This window comes from Homalodisca vitripennis, unplaced genomic scaffold, assembly GCF_021130785.1.
Source record: "Homalodisca vitripennis isolate AUS2020 unplaced genomic scaffold, UT_GWSS_2.1 ScUCBcl_1138;HRSCAF=4387, whole genome shotgun sequence".
In the NCBI taxonomy this organism is placed as follows: Eukaryota; Metazoa; Arthropoda; class Insecta; order Hemiptera; family Cicadellidae; genus Homalodisca; species Homalodisca vitripennis.
Window position 1 is genome coordinate 22,407 of NW_025777246.1, and position 18,200 is coordinate 40,606.

At 28.3% G+C, this 18,200-nt stretch overlaps 1 protein-coding gene across 1 annotated transcript in view; it reads left to right on the forward strand.

Moving 5' to 3' along the window:
* LOC124371224 (glutathione S-transferase 1-like) overlaps window positions 1-18,200 on the forward strand; it is a 35,745-nt gene that overhangs the window by 12,669 nt on the left and 4,876 nt on the right. The window contains exons 2-4 of the mRNA XM_046829556.1: window positions 2,803-2,967; window positions 5,118-5,176; window positions 7,659-7,800. Coding sequence (XP_046685512.1) covers window positions 2,827-2,967; window positions 5,118-5,176; window positions 7,659-7,800 — 342 coding nt within the window. The 5' untranslated portion in view covers window positions 2,803-2,826. The remainder of the gene's footprint in view (window positions 1-2,802; window positions 2,968-5,117; window positions 5,177-7,658; window positions 7,801-18,200) is intronic.

The window sequence follows — 18,200 nt, forward strand, 5'->3', positions numbered from 1 at the left end:
GACACTAAAATAATTTCCTTTCTTTGAACTTGAATTTTTCACAGCCCTATTCAAGCGGTTTGGTGTTTGAACTTGCTTAAACAAAGGTGTTCTACTAGTAGGCTTTGCAGGTGTTGTATTAGTTTGGTCATGCAGGTCACGTTGATAGGAATTATTTTGAAAAGTCTTCACTGTTGATTCTAGGTGGTCCTGTCTGCACTTAAGTTTGGTCAGTTCGATCATAATTTGTAGTGTGTCCCTTTGTTTAGTGATAGTAGGGTTGTTTGTTTGGGTCTCGGAGTCGATGGCATTAACTTTGATTTCAGTGCAGCCACTATTATCTGTTCTACTCTGTAGCATTTTAATGGTATTTTCGAGCTGCTTAATTTTCTCTTCAAGTCTGCATATTATTTTTTCTTTACTTAGGTCTTGTTCTTCAAAGGTGTTTTCTAGAGCAGCCTGTAGCTGCTTTTCTTTTGAGAGTTGGTTTTCAACTTCGGTCAATTTTTCAGCTAGCAGGGTGTTTCGGCTGTGTAAGGCTTCATTTTGAGCTTCTAGTTCTTCTATCTTGGCTTGAAAGGTTAGCTCTGACAGAGTGTGTTGATCGGTTATCTGTTGTGCCAGTTTGGAGTTCCTTAGAGTTAGAGAATTCAGAGTGAGTGAATTTAGAGTGAGATCCTGCTTAAGTTTACAGTTTTCCGCTAGTAGGGCATTGCCTGCTTCGGCGGCCAGTGTCAGGGAAGTTTCTAGGTCGTCAACGTCATTAAAATGTTGTATCTTAGTACATTATATATATATATATATTTAAAAATATACAGAGAAATATACAAAAGGAGATTTCTTGATTGACTGAGTGTCATCAATGCTCAGCAAAAACCATGAAAGTTGAGGGAGACAAGAAATTTCAGAATGAGAATCTCTCTATTGTCATTTGTCAAATTTATATTTGCTATAGATGACGTCAACAAATAGATGTGTAGTACACTACATTATACAAGACATACATACAATGCATTATGTTATTTTTTAAATAATAACATAATTAGCCTAAACATAATCAATAATTTTAAGTTGTAAGGCTAAGGAAAGTCCACACTTCCCAAGAGCCTGTACCACCCAGACAAAAAGGAATGCTCGTAAAAAGACGAAACAAAATAAACTGACATTGCAGGTTAACCTAAACAGAAAAAGCCATCCCCATAAAGTGAAAACTGCCTCACATCCACTTGTTCTAAGTCAACTTAATATTAACTGAACCGGAAATGGCAGCCACTCAAAGATGGCTTGAATTTTCAGTTAAGAAATGTAAATAATAAATTACTGATGCTTTAATCATTGTCATTTCATACCTATATTATGCCATTGTTATAGTATTCAGCAATCATCAATTACTCTAGTTTTGTCTGTGAATACATTAATCAGACTATCAAAACCATGACCTTTGTTAACTTTGGGAAATACCTTATTTATTCCAGCAATATATTTAATGCTAAAAATAACTTGCTTGAAAATCCTTACAACAAATTATTGTCAAGGGTATAAATACAAAGGTAACGGATTATATGATACTTTATTTAAATGTATAATTAAAAATGAGAAACCATATTGAATTTCATTAGTTTATCTCAGTAAATGATTAAAATATGGGATATTTGACACATTTATAAGTCTTTAAATAGTGAAAGTTATTCAGAATAATTATTACCTAATAAAAATCAAACTAAATAGGGCTAATATTAAATAACAAAAATTGGTGAAAAATAAATATATGTTGTGAATAATAGTAGAAATAACTAAGTATTAAATAGGTCCAAAGCTTTTAGTAGGAAGTGTAAACAACATAGTTGATGTAATTCTTAACCCATTTAACTTCCGTTTTTAGCTTCGAAACAACCAAAGTAATTTTATCTGAAGCTGTCATAACAGTGTGCAAGTACAGTTTAGAACCACTTTTCGCCGACTGGCAATAGATAGGTTTTAGCACAGTGGGTTTCACGCTCATCAATTGGTTTGAACCATTATTCTATTGACCCTGTTAGACGAATTGCGTTCAAGGATCAAGTATACATCCGCAAGGGAATGATTACTAATTTCATTATTTGTTGCTGAAGGTACTTGCTTTTCGATGTTTTCAGGTAAGTGTAGACCTTGGATTTCAGAGGTCAAACATACAACAGCTTCAAATGAAATGATTTCAGTTGTTTTGAAAGCATAAAGTGAATGGCATAAGGTGAATGGATTTTGAATTTCATCAACTAAGTATTAAAGTCAAAACAACAATGCAATGCTCACTCAACAATAAACTGGATAAATAGTTAACATTGGCATCTGATTACAGGTTCTATATAATTTGTAAATTACTTTATAGTGTTTAATTCACAACTTGGATTGATTCTTTGTGAACATTTTGGTATAGCGCAAGTTTAAGTAAGTTGGCATTTTATGCAGATATTTTTGGTGTTCATGGTATGTGTGGTTCATGGAAGTTGGGATCAAAGGGGATTGAAGTTGTCCTATCTCCACCAAATATGTTCTAAAACACGTGTTTCAATTTCCATTTCCTAGAAGACAAACAAAAATGTTAAACCTACCTTCCTTATATTACTTCACGAGGGGGAGGGAGGTATTATAGAAAAGAGGTGCTTGAAATAATTAAGTTACAGGATTAGTACTAAAGGTAGGAAATGTTGGCAAATTTTTTAATTAATGTGTCACATGTTTTGTATCTTGTCTAAAATAGGAACTGTAAAATATAATAAAAAATAAAAAGTATTAAATAATAAACTTATAATAACTATATATTAATGTTGTCTTATTATTTAGAGAAATCTGACCCAGCTGGCCACCATGGGAATGATCCTCTACTATGTGCCTGAAGGTCCTCCAAGTTTGGCCGTCATGATGGCTTTGAAGCATTTTCAAATTGACTACAAACTTGTAGAAGTTGATTTTCCTAAAGGGGAGCACTTGAAAGAAGAGTATGAGAAGGTATGTATGGGTTAAGTTGTCTAAAAATAAATAAGGTAACATTATGCAGTATTTTCTATTATTTCACAAAAGAAAACTCACAATTATCCAATAATTAGTGTATTTTTCACGAGGCCTTTCGACATCGAAGATGCCATCATCAGGTGTGAATCAACAATTTAAAAACAAATATCAGCTGAGTAAAACTAACAACATTTATATGGTTAAAATTAAAATAAAATGAAATAAATATTAGTATATGTATAAAAGTTTGGGTCAAAAAAGAATTTAGTTATATTTTAAGGAATGGTGAATTTTGAATCGGTCCAAAATCATTGTTTAAAATTGTATCTTTGTGTTTTGTTATGTACAATGTTTCATATACGTCGAGTTCTTCTTGTTAACTGATTTATGCATGTCTCAAACCACTTTTCAATTCGAAAATCAGTTCTATCAACAAATTGAAGGAACAGCAATGGGGAACCCTTTATCATGCTTTATTGCAAACATTTTCCTAGCAAAATTTGAATTAAACGCGAAACAAAATATGACTTATTTCCCCAGAGTGTGGTTGCGTTATGTTGATGACATTTTCGCCATATTTAACAAAAACCAAGACCTTCAAAATTTTATTAATCAACTAAATACATTTTATCCGACTATTAAATTTACTTGTGAAATTGAAACTAATTCATCATTGCCATTTTTAGATGTATTAGTGAAAAGGAATAATGGCGACATAGAATATGACATTTACAGAAAACCCACTTGCAACAACAGATACATACCACACGATTCGAACCATCCACCCTCCCAAAAAAGAGCTGCTTTCCACACAATGATTAATAGATTACTTACAACACCTTTAAAACACGATGAACACATGAAGGAAATAATAAACATAAAAAGTATAGCAGCTTTCAATGGATACTCAACTAAATTAATTGACAGTTTATTAAAGAAACAAAAGATGAATTTATCAAAAACATCGAGGACAACTTTAAAAAGTGAACAAAAAGAAAAACGAAACTGGCAATCCATGAGTTATGGTCCATTTTATAAAGAAATTAAAAAAGTATTTAGAAAACATCAAGACATAAACATAACATTTTACACACCATATAAGATAAATAACCTAATTGGAAATCCTAAAGATAAAATTTTAGACGAAAATAAAAGTGGCATTTACAAAATTAACTGTGAAGATTGTGATAAAATTTATATTGGCCAAACAAAAAGAACTATTAAAAAAAGATTTAAAGAACACGAAAGATATTATAAATATGGACAAACTGATAAATCTGCTATTGCCAAACATGCTTTTGAAACAAACCACACATTTAAAAACTTTACATTATTAAAAGAAGTCCACAAACAAGAAGAACTCGACGCATATGAAAACATTGTACATAACAAAACACAAAGATACAATTTTAAACAATGATTTTGGACCGATTCAAAATTCACCATTCCTTAAAATATAACTAAATTCTTTTTTGACCCAAACTTTTATACATATACTAATATTTATTTCATTTTATTTTAATTTTAACCATATAAATGTTGTTAGTTTTACTCAGCTGATATTTGTTTTTAAATTGTTGATTCACACCTGATGATGGCATCTTCGATGTCGAAAGGCCTCGTGAAAAATACACTAATTATTGGATAATTGTGAGTTTTCTTTTGTGAAATAATAGAAAATTTATATTCCAATAAGAAGAGCTCCTCCTCCTTCATTATGCAGTATGTTTACCCTTACTTTTGTACTTTGGCAAAATACTCAGTTTGGCTACACTTCAGGTTTACTGTCTTTTTCCAGCTGCCACATGTATCTAGTGGAAACCATGCTTCTTCTTAAAAACCAAATTAAACTTAATGAAAAATACATATATTAAACATTGTCTTCTGTATGCAACATTGCATTATGCAACAATGAGTTCAACTCTAGACTTTAAGTGTTGTCACGCTGTACCTTTAATAACTCATATAAGATAGATGTTGGATCTGTAATTGTTAAGTTAATTCTACATTCTTCTTGCGGAGTATGTTATTTTCCTTCAAGATACCAACAGATCAAGCAAAATTTAGTTGTAATCTTGGGTGTTCAATGTGCGGTAACTAATTATTTAAATTTATAGACTTACTTACAGGTATGCATAATTTTTCAGATGAATCCACAAAAAGAAATACCTACACTAGATGACAATGGATTTTTTCTCAGTGAAAGGTAAGGTTGATTATGATAATCTTGTATTATTAATTTCCTAACTGGGTTCTCTATTAAATGGCCATTGATAGAGTTGATGTTTTTTCCTTCAAAAATAAATCTCTTTTGTAAGATTGATTACAAATTGTTGCGTATCTCAGAAGGTAATTATGTTTAAGAAAATACATTTGTTGTGTGAAAAAAATCACTGTGTACATTTTAAAATTTAAATTTTAAAAATTTTTTATGATTTGGTTTGTTATTGTAATAAAATTAACCCTTAAACCCCAGGCTACCAATAAAATACCCAAAGATTCTTATTGTGTAGGTCGACGATGGTTCACTACTTCTTCTTTTAGGTAATATCAGAGTTTTTGTGTCATACACCTACAGGTTTTATGAGTCACGTACTTTTATATAAAACCTTATTACACATTTATCTTTCAATTAATCTAGTTTTTTTGTTAATGTATGAAACTAAATTAATTTAGAATAATATAAAGTAAGTGCACATGTTAACCCTATAACTTACATGAAAAGAATTTTCAAAGACAAATATTCGTCGCCAAGTAGACGTCCAGTTATTTAAATTTTAGGCATTTAAGGTGATTTTCAATTGATTGCAAATGACTTTTATTTGATATATACTGGAAGAGCATATCAGATTTATTGTTCTTACTTCGATTATCGAACATCGTTTTCAAAAGATAGCTGACTTGAACATAATACGCATCAGCCATGCTGTTGTAAAAACCGTTAACAAGTGCTGGGTTTTGTGCTTGGAGTTACAAATCCAATAGTATTTTATAGAAAAATGTATTTAATAGTGTTGTTATTATTGTGGTTTAGCTTTCTTAAGTTATAGTTGTAGTTGTTCATTATGTTTGGAAACTTTAGAACAACCATCAAGTGATAGAGAGCTTGTTTTGGATCATCCTATTTCTAGTGATGACGAAGTTTATTCTGACAGACCATGTAGCAGACGTGATTTCCTAGTAAAGTGTTCTCTCACAATTGTGTGAGTCAGACAGAGAAGTTGGTCTTCCACCTGGTGATGTCCTTGGCCATGATCATGAACTCACCAAACTCCGCAACACGAACTGTCAAATGTGCCATATACAGTAATGAGTGAAAAAAGTTAAAAACTTTAAAACTTGCCATTTCTGGGGTTAAAATTGTTTCTTTTTTAAAATTATGTTCAAAAAATATATATGTATAAAATTAATTATATAAATAAAATATTTAAATACTTCATGCTAAATTTGTTTTGGTGTAGGTGAAGTATGAATGATGTGTAACACAAGGCAATAACATAGAAGGTAATCAGGTTTTCAGTTTTTTCCAAATAGTCTGCAACGCAGGTTTTCACCTCCGGAAAGTCAAATGGTTTTTGTACATTTTTTCCTACCATCAGTATTTTGGTATGGAGTTCAAGTGGTGTATGCCAAGCTTCATAAATATATAAATGTAGAACAATTAACATGTTAACCATGGGAGTCGCCCTTGCTCTTGCACTTGCTCTCTTATGAGAATAGTTATTCTTTGTTTAAAGGTTATTTTTGACGATGGAAGGATTGTGAAGGAAACAGGATTTTTCCGGACATTTGCCATCGTTCAGTGAAACGATGTTTTCTTGTTTCACTGAACGATGGCAAATGTCCGAAAAAATCCTGTTTCCTTCACAGAATAGTTATTGTCACTCAGTATAGACCAGCAGTGAAGGTGTTGAAGACAAACCAATTATTTTAGAACTATACCTGTAGCTATTGTCTGTTTCAACAGATGTAAGCAAATTAGTGAATTTCACCACATCATTGTTCAGTCATGGCACCAGTTGTAGAGTTGACTACCTTCAGACAATCAGCTGATAGTGTTTGGCAACCATCTTGTGCTAAGTTGTATACCTCTTTGGCGGTTAAAAGGGTTAACCCTTCAAATCCCAAATATTTTGTTGGGCACATGTGCGGAAAGGGCTTTGGACCGTATGGTAGTGCTAGAAGGACTAGACCAAAATTAGTCATTTTTATATCGTTTGAAATAACTACTTATTATATTTATCCATAAACAAATGTATGACATTTTAATTTTGTTTTGTTTGGAATAAGACTATATGAGCAAATATTAATTTTTAAATACTGAGCTAGGAATTTATAATATATAAAAAATTTGTGCTTACAAAATCTACTTTTTGTAGATATTCCACATTGATCCAAAGATTTATCCAGTAAAAAATTCAATTAGTAATTGTTCAATAAACAATATATCTTTCTACATACAGAAACCAAACAATCAAACACTTATCTTAAAGTTAAGATTTATAGTAAGTTTTTAAACGCTACCAATGTGCCAAGTATCTATGTAAATCGTATATTGTTTGTCATTTCTTCTCAAATTAAAAAGTTTCAGTTTTACTGCCTTTTCAATCATCTACAGTCCTGTATAGATAAAGTAGTTCTTATATGCATCTGTTTAAAATGTTGAAAATGAGTTCTTTATGTTACAGTACAGCCATATTGCAGTATTTAGCCGAACAATACAAAAAGGATGATCCAATTTACCCAAATGAGGCCAAGAAGAGAGCAATAGTGAACCACAGGTTGGCATTCAATGTAGCTTCCTACTATGCAAGAATTGTTGATTATGCAGTAAGTATACATTCCAATTACTCTTGTATTTAATTAGTTTTGTGGCAAGCCTTCAGAATATTAAAATATTGAGCTTCATAACACATAGCTAACAAACAATCACTGTATTTAAATTTAAATTTTATACTAGAACAGTAGTGAAAAGGAGAATAACAAATATTGAGCTTCATAACAACATAGCTAACAATCACTGTATTTAAATTTGAATTTTATACTAGAACAGTAGTGAAAAATAGAATAACAAATATTGAGCTTCATATAACACATAGCTAATAATCACTGTATTTACATTTGAATTTTATACTAGAACAGCAGTGAAAAAGAGAATAACAAATATTGAGCTTCATAACACCATAGCTAACAATCACTGTATTTAAATTTAAATCTTATACTAGAACAGCATTGAAAAAGGGAATAACAAATATTGAACTTCATATAACACATAGCTAACAATCACTGTATTTAAATTTGAATTTTATACTAGAACAGCATTGAAAAAGGGCAATATTGAACAAATATTGAACTTCATATAACACCATGGCTAACAATCACTGTATTTAAATTTAAATTTTATACTAGAACAGCAGTGAAAAAGAGAATAACAAATATTGAGCTTCATATAACACATAGCTAACAATCACTGTATTTAAATTTGGATTTTATACTAGAACAGCAGTGAAAAAGAGAATAACAAATATTGAGCTTCATATAACACATAGCTAACAATCACTGTTATTTAAATTTGGATTTTCTACTACAACAGCAGTGAAAAAGAGAATAACAAATATTGAGCTTCATATAACACATAGCTAACAATCACTGTATTTAAATTTGAATTTTATACTAGAACAGTTTAGTGAAAAAGAGAATAACAAATATTGAGCTTCATAACACCATACCTAACAATGACTGTATTTAAATTTGGATTTTATACTAGAACAGCAGTGAAAAAGAGAATAACAAATATTGAGCTTCATATAACACATAGCTAACAATCACTGTATTTAAATTTGGATTTTATACTAGAACAGCAGTGAAAAAGAGAATAACAAATATTGAGCTTCATATAACACATAGCTAATAATCACTGTATTTAAATTTGAATTTTATACTAGAACAGCATTGAAAAAGGGAATAACAAATATTGAACTTCATATAACACCATGGCTAACAATCACTGTATTTAAATTTAAATTTTATACTAGAACAGCATTGAAAAAGGGAATAACAAATATTGAACTTCATATAACACATAGCTAACAATCACTGTATTTAAATTTGAATTTTATACTAGAACAGCATTGAAAAAGGGAATAACAAATAATGAACTTCATATAACACCATGGCTAACAATCACTGTATTTAAATTTAAATTTTATACTAGAACAGCAGTGAAAAAGAGAATAACAAATATTGAGCTTCATATAACACATAGCTAACAATCACTGTATTTAAATTTGAATTTTATCCTAGAACAGTTTAGTGAAAAAGAGAATAACAAATATTGAGCTTCATAACACCATACCTAACAATGACTGTATTTAAATTTGGATTTTATACTAGAACAGCAGTGAAAAAGAGAATAACAAATATTGAGCTTCATATAACACATAGCTAACAATCACTGTATTTAAATTTGAATTTTATACTAGAACAGCATTGAAAAAGGGAATAACAAATATTGAACTTCATATAACACATAGCTAACAATCACTGTATTTAAATTTGAATTTTATACTAGAACAGCATTGAAAAGGGCAATATTGAACAAATATTGAACTTCATATAACACCATGGCTAACAATCACTGTATTTAAATTTAAATTTTATACTAGAACAGCAGTGAAAAAGAGAATAACAAATATTGAGCTTCATATAACACATAGCTAACAATCACTGTATTTAAATTTGGATTTTATACTAGAACAGCAGTGAAAAAGAGAATAACAAATATTGAGCTTCATATAACACATAGCTAACAATCACTGTTATTTAAATTTGGATTTTATACTAGAACAGCAGTGAAAAAGAGAATAACAAATATTGAACTTCATATAACACATAGCTAACAATCACTGTATTTAAATTTGAATTTTATACTAGAACAGCAGTGAAAAAGAGAATAACAAATATTGAGCTTCATATAACACCATAGCTAACAATCACTGTATTTAAATTTGGATTTTATACTAGAACAGCAGTGAAAAAGAGAATAACAAATATTGAGCTTCATATAACACATAGCTAACAATCACTGTATTTAAATTTGAATTTTATCCTAGAACAGTTTAGTGAAAAAGAGAATAACAAATATTGAGCTTCATATAACACCATAGCTAACAATGACTGTATTTAAATTTGGATTTTATACTAGAACAGCAGTGAAAAAGAGAATAACAAATATTGAGCTTCATATAACACATAGCTAACAATCACTGTATTTAAATTTGGATTTTATACTAGAACAGCAGTGAAAAAGGGAATAACAAATAATGAACTTCATATAACACCATGGCTAACAATCACTGTATTTAAATTTAAATTTTATACTAGAACAGCAGTGAAAAAGAGAATAACAAATATTGAGCTTCATATAACACATAGCTAACAATCACTGTATTTAAATTTAAATTTTATACTAGAACAGCATTGAAAAAGGGAATAACAAATATTGAACTTCATATAACACATAGCTAACAATCACTGTATTTAAATTTGAATTTTATACTAGAACAGCATTGAAAAAGGGAATAACAAATAATGAACTTCATATAACACCATGGCTAACAATCACTGTATTTAAATTTAAATTTTATACTAGAACAGCAGTGAAAAAGAGAATAACAAATATTGAGCTTCATATAACACATAGCTAACAATCACTGTATTTAAATTTGGAATTTTATACTAGAACAGTTTAGTGAAAAAGAGAATAACAAATATTGAGCTTCATATAACACCATACCTAACAATCACTGTATTTAAATTTGGATTTTATACTAGAACAGCAGTGAAAAAGAGAATAACAAATATTGAGCTTCATATAACACATAGCTAACAATCACTGTATTTAAATTTGAATTTTATACTAGAACAGCATTGAAAAAGGGAATAACAAATATTGAACTTCATATAACACCATGGCTAACAATCACTGTATTTAAATTTAAATTTTATACTAGAACAGCATTGAAAAAGAGAATAACAAATATTGAACTTCATATAACACATAGCTAACAATCACTGTATTTAAATTTGAATTTTATACTAGAACAGCATTGAAAAAGGGAATAACAAATAATGAACTTCATATAACACCATGGCTAACAATCACTGTATTTAAATTTAAATTTTATACTAGAACAGCAGTGAAAAAGAGAATAACAAATATTGAGCTTCATATAACACATAGCTAACAATCACTGTATTTAAATTTGAATTTTATCCTAGAACAGTTTAGTGAAAAAGAGAATAACAAATATTGAGCTTCATATAACACCATAGCTAACAATCACTGTATTTAAATTTGGATTTTATACTAGAACAGCAGTGAAAAAGAGAATAACAAATATTGAGCTTCATATAACACATAGCTAACAATCACTGTATTTAAATTTGAATTTTATACTAGAACAGCATTGAAAAAGGGAATATTGAACAAATATTGAACTTCATATAACACCATGGCTAACAATCACTGTATTTAAATTTAAATTTTATACTAGAACAGCAGTGAAAAAGAGAATAACAAATATTGAGCTTCATATAACACATAGCTAACAATCACTGTATTTAAATTTGGAATTTTATCCTAGAACAGTTTAGTGAAAAAGAGAATAACAAATATTGAGCTTCATATAACACCATACCTAACAATGACTGTATTTAAATTTGGATTTTATACTAGAACAGCAGTGAAAAAGAGAATAACAAATATTGAGCTTCATATAACACATAGCTAACAATCACTGTATTTAAATTTGGATTTTATACTAGAACAGCAGTGAAAAAGGGAATAACAAATATTGAACTTCATATAACACCATGGCTAACAATCACTGTATTTAAATTTAAATTTTATACTAGAACAGCAGTGAAAAAGAGAATAACAAATATTGAGCTTCATATAACACATAGCTAACAATCACTGTATTTAAATTTGAATTTTATACTAGAACAGCATTGAAAAAGGGAATAACAAATATTGAACTTCATATAACACCATGGCTAACAATCACTGTATTTAAATTTAAATTTTATACTAGAACAGCATTGAAAAAGGGAATAACAAATATTGAACTTCATATAACACATAGCTAACAATCACTGTATTTAAATTTGAATTTTATACTAGAACAGCATTGAAAAAGGGAATAACAAATAATGAACTTCATATAACACCATGGCTAACAATCACTGTATTTAAATTTAAATTTTATACTAGAACAGCAGTGAAAAAGAGAATAACAAATATTGAGCTTCATATAACACATAGCTAACAATCACTGTATTTAAATTTGAATTTTATCCTAGAACAGTTTAGTGAAAAAGAGAATAACAAATATTGAGCTTCATAACACCATACCTAACAATGACTGTATTTAAATTTGGATTTTATACTAGAACAGCAGTGAAAAAGAGAATAACAAATATTGAGCTTCATATAACACATAGCTAACAATCACTGTATTTAAATTTGAATTTTATACTAGAACAGCATTGAAAAAGGGCAATATTGAACAAATATTGAACTTCATATAACACCATGGCTAACAATCACTGTATTTAAATTTAAATTTTATACTAGAACAGCAGTGAAAAAGAGAATAACAAATATTGAGCTTCATATAACACATAGCTAACAATCACTGTATTTAAATTTGGATTTTATACTAGAACAGCAGTGAAAAAGAGAATAACAAATATTGAGCTTCATATAACACATAGCTAACAATCACTGTATTTAAATTTGAATTTTATCCTAGAACAGTTTAGTGAAAAAGAGAATAACAAATATTGAGCTTCATAACACCATACCTAACAATGACTGTATTTAAATTTGGATTTTATACTAGAACAGCAGTGAAAAAGAGAATAACAAATATTGAGCTTCATATAACACATAGCTAACAATCACTGTATTTAAATTTGGAATTTTATACTAGAACAGCAGTGAAAAAAGAGAATAACAAATATTGAGCTTCATATAACACATAGCTAACAATCACTGTATTTAAATTTGGATTTTATACTAGAACAGCAGTGAAAAAGAGAATAACAAATATTGAGCTTCATATAACACATAGCTAACAATCACTGTATTTAAATTTGAATTTTATACTAGAACAGCAGTGAAAAAGAGAATAACAAATATTGAGCTTCATATAACACATAGCTAACAATCACTGTATTTAAATTTGGAATTTTTATACTAGAACAGCATTGAAAAAGAGAATAACAAATATTGAACTTCATATAACACATAGCTAACAATCACTGTATTTAAATTTGAATTTTATACTAGAACAGCATTGAAAAAGGGAATAACAAATATTGAACTTCATATAACACCATGGCTAACAATCACTGTATTTAAATTTAAATTTTATACTAGAACAGCATTGAAAAAGAGAATAACAAATATTGAACTTCATATAACACATAGCTAACAATCACTGTATTTAAATTTGAATTTTATACTAGAACAGCATTGAAAAAGAGAATAACAAATATTGAGCTTCATATAACACCATACCTAACAATCACTGTATTTAAATTTAAATTTTATACTAGAACAGCAGTGAAAAAGAGAATAACAAATATTGAGCTTCATATAACACATAGCTAACAATCACTGTATTTAAATTTGAATTTTATACTAGAACAGTTTAGTGAAAAAGAGAATAACAAATATTGAGCTTCATATAACACCATACCTAACAATCACTGTATTTAAATTTGGATTTTATACTAGAACAGCAGTGAAAAAGAGAATAACAAATATTGAGCTTCATATAACACATAGCTAACAATCACTGTATTTAAATTTGGATTTTATACTAGAACAGCAGTGAAAAAGAGAATAACAAATATTGAGCTTCATATAACACATAGCTAACAATCACTGTATTTAAATTTGGATTTTATACTAGAACAGCAGTGAAAAAGAGAATAACAAATATTGAGCTTCATATAACACATAGCTAATAATCACTGTATTTAAATTTGAATTTTATACTAGAACAGCATTGAAAAAGGGAATAACAAATATTGAACTTCATATAACACCATGGCTAACAATCACTGTATTTAAATTTAAATTTTATACTAGAACAGCATTGAAAAAGGGAATAACAAATATTGAACTTCATATAACACATAGCTAACAATCACTGTATTTAAATTTGAATTTTATACTAGAACAGCATTGAAAAAGGGAATAACAAATAATGAACTTCATATAACACCATGGCTAACAATCACTGTATTTAAATTTAAATTTTATACTAGAACAGCAGTGAAAAAGAGAATAACAAATATTGAGCTTCATATAACACATAGCTAACAATCACTGTATTTAAATTTGAATTTTATCCTAGAACAGTTTAGTGAAAAAGAGAATAACAAATATTGAGCTTCATAACACCATACCTAACAATGACTGTATTTAAATTTGGATTTTATACTAGAACAGCAGTGAAAAAGAGAATAACAAATATTGAGCTTCATATAACACATAGCTAACAATCACTGTATTTAAATTTGAATTTTATACTAGAACAGCATTGAAAAAGGGCAATATTGAACAAATATTGAACTTCATATAACACCATGGCTAACAATCACTGTATTTAAATTTAAATTTTATACTAGAACAGCAGTGAAAAAGAGAATAACAAATATTGAGCTTCATATAACACATAGCTAACAATCACTGTATTTAAATTTGGATTTTATACTAGAACAGCAGTGAAAAAGAGAATAACAAATATTGAGCTTCATATAACACATAGCTAACAATCACTGTATTTAAATTTGGATTTTTATACTAGAACAGCAGTGAAAAAGAGAATAACAAATATTGAGCTTCATATAACACATAGCTAACAATCACTGTATTTAAATTTGAATTTTATACTAGAACAGCAGTGAAAAAGAGAATAACAAATATTGAAGCTTCATATAACACCATAGCTAACAATCACTGTATTTAAATTTGGATTTTATACTAGAACAGCAGTGAAAAAGAGAATAACAAATATTGAGCTTCATATAACACATAGCTAACAATCACTGTATTTAAATTTGAATTTTATACTAGAACAGCAGTGAAAAAGAGAATAACAAATATTGAGCTTCATATAACACATAGCTAACAATCACTGTATTTAAATTTGGATTTTATACTAGAACAGCAGTGAAAAAGAGAATAACAAATATTGAGCTTCATATAACACATAGCTAACAATCACTGTATTTAAATTTGGAATTTTATACTAGAACAGCAGTGAAAAAGAGAATAACAAATATTGAGCTTCATATAACACATAGCTAACAATCACTGTATTTAAATTTGAATTTTATACTAGAACAGCAGTGAAAAAGAGAATAACAAATATTGAGCTTCATATAACACCATAGCTAACAATCACTGTATTTAAATTTAAATTTTATACTAGAACAGCATTGAAAAAGAGAATAACAAATATTGAGCTTCATATAACACATAGCTAACAATCACTGTATTTAAATTTGAATTTTATACTAGAACAGCATTGAAAAAGGGCAATAACAAATATTGAACTTCATATAACACCATGGCTAACAATCACTGTATTTAAATTTAAATTTTATACTAGAACAGCAGTGAAAAAGAGAATAACAAATATTGAGCTTCATATAACACATAGCTAACAATCACTGTATTTAAATTTGAATTTTATACTAGAACAGTTTAGTGAAAAAGAGAATAACAAATATTGAGCTTCATATAACACCATAGCTAACAATCACTGTATTTAAATTTGGATTTTATACTAGAACAGCAGTGAAAAAGAGAATAACAAATATTGAGCTTCATATAACACATAGCTAACAATCACTGTATTTAAATTTGGAATTTTATACTAGAACAGCAGTGAAAAAGAGAATAACAAATATTGAGCTTCATATAACACATAGCTAACAATCACTGTATTTAAATTTGAATTTTATACTAGAACAGCAGTGAAAAAGAGAATAACAAATATTGAGCTTCATATAACACATAGCTAACAATCACTGTATTTAAATTTGGATTTTATACTAGAACAGCAGTGAAAAAGAGAATAACAAATATTGAGCTTCATATAACACATAGCTAACAATCACTGTATTTAAATTTGAATTTTATACTAGAACAGCATTGAAAAAGGGAATAACAAATATTGAACTTCATATAACACCATGGCTAACAATCACTGTATTTAAATTTAAATTTTATACTAGAACAGCAGTGAAAAAGAGAATAACAAATATTGAGCTTCATATAACACATAGCTAACAATCACTGTATTTAAATTTAAATTTTATACTAGAACAGCATTGAAAAAGGGAATAACAAATATTGAACTTCATATAACACATAGCTAACAATCACTGTATTTAAATTTGAATTTTATACTAGAACAGCATTGAAAAAGGGAATAACAAATAATGAACTTCATATAACACCATGGCTAACAATCACTGTATTTAAATTTAAATTTTATACTAGAACAGCAGTGAAAAAGAGAATAACAAATATTGAGCTTCATATAACACATAGCTAACAATCACTGTATTTAAATTTGAATTTTATCCTAGAACAGTTTAGTGAAAAAGAGAATAACAAATATTGAGCTTCATAACACCATACCTAACAATGACTGTATTTAAATTTGGATTTTATACTAGAACAGCAGTGAAAAAGAGAATAACAAATATTGAGCTTCATATAACACATAGCTAACAATCACTGTATTTAAATTTGAATTTTTATACTAGAACAGCATTGAAAAAGGGCAATATTGAACAAATATTGAACTTCATATAACACCATGGCTAACAATCACTGTATTTAAATTTAAATTTTATACTAGAACAGCAGTGAAAAAGAGAATAACAAATATTGAGCTTCATATAACACATAGCTAACAATCACTGTATTTAAATTTGGATTTTATACTAGAACAGCAGTGAAAAAGAGAATAACAAATATTGAGCTTCATATAACACATAGCTAACAATCACTGTATTTAAATTTGGATTTTATACTAGAACAGCAGTGAAAAAGAGAATAACAAATATTGAGCTTCATATAACACATAGCTAACAATCACTGTATTTAAATTTGGATTTTATACTAGAACAGCAGTGAAAAAGAGAATAACAAATATTGAGCTTCATATAACACATAGCTAACAATCACTGTATTTAAATTTGAATTTTATACTAGAACAGCAGTGAAAAAGAGAATAACAAATATTGAGCTTCATATAACACCATAGCTAACAATCACTGTATTTAAATTTGGATTTTATACTAGAACAGCAGTGAAAAAGAGAATAACAAATATTGAGCTTCATATAACACATAGCTAACAATCACTGTATTTAAATTTGAATTTTATACTAGAACAGCATTGAAAAAGGGAATAACAAATATTGAACTTCATATAACACCATGGCTAACAATCACTGTATTTAAATTTAAATTTTATACTAGAACAGCAGTGAAAAAGAGAATAACAAATATTGAACTTCATATAACACATAGCTAACAATCACTGTATTTAAATTTGAATTTTATACTAGAACAGCATTGAAAAAGGGAATAACAAATAATGAACTTCATATAACACCATGGCTAACAATCACTGTATTTAAATTTAAATTTTATACTAGAACAGCAGTGAAAAAGAGAATAACAAATATTGAGCTTCATATAACACATAGCTAACAATCACTGTATTTAAATTTGAATTTTATCCTAGAACAGTTTAGTGAAAAAGAGAATAACAAATATTGAGCTTCATAACACCATACCTAACAATGACTGTATTTAAATTTGGATTTTATACTAGAACAGCAGTGAAAAAGAGAATAACAAATATTGAGCTTCATATAACACATAGCTAACAATCACTGTATTTAAATTTGGATTTTATACTAGAACAGCAGTGAAAAAGAGAATAACAAATATTGAGCTTCATATAACACATAGCTAATAATCACTGTATTTAAATTTGAATTTTATACTAGAACAGCATTGAAAAAGGGAATAACAAATATTGAACTTCATATAACACCATGGCTAACAATCACTGTATTTAAATTTAAATTTTATACTAGAACAGCATTGAAAAAGGGAATAACAAATAT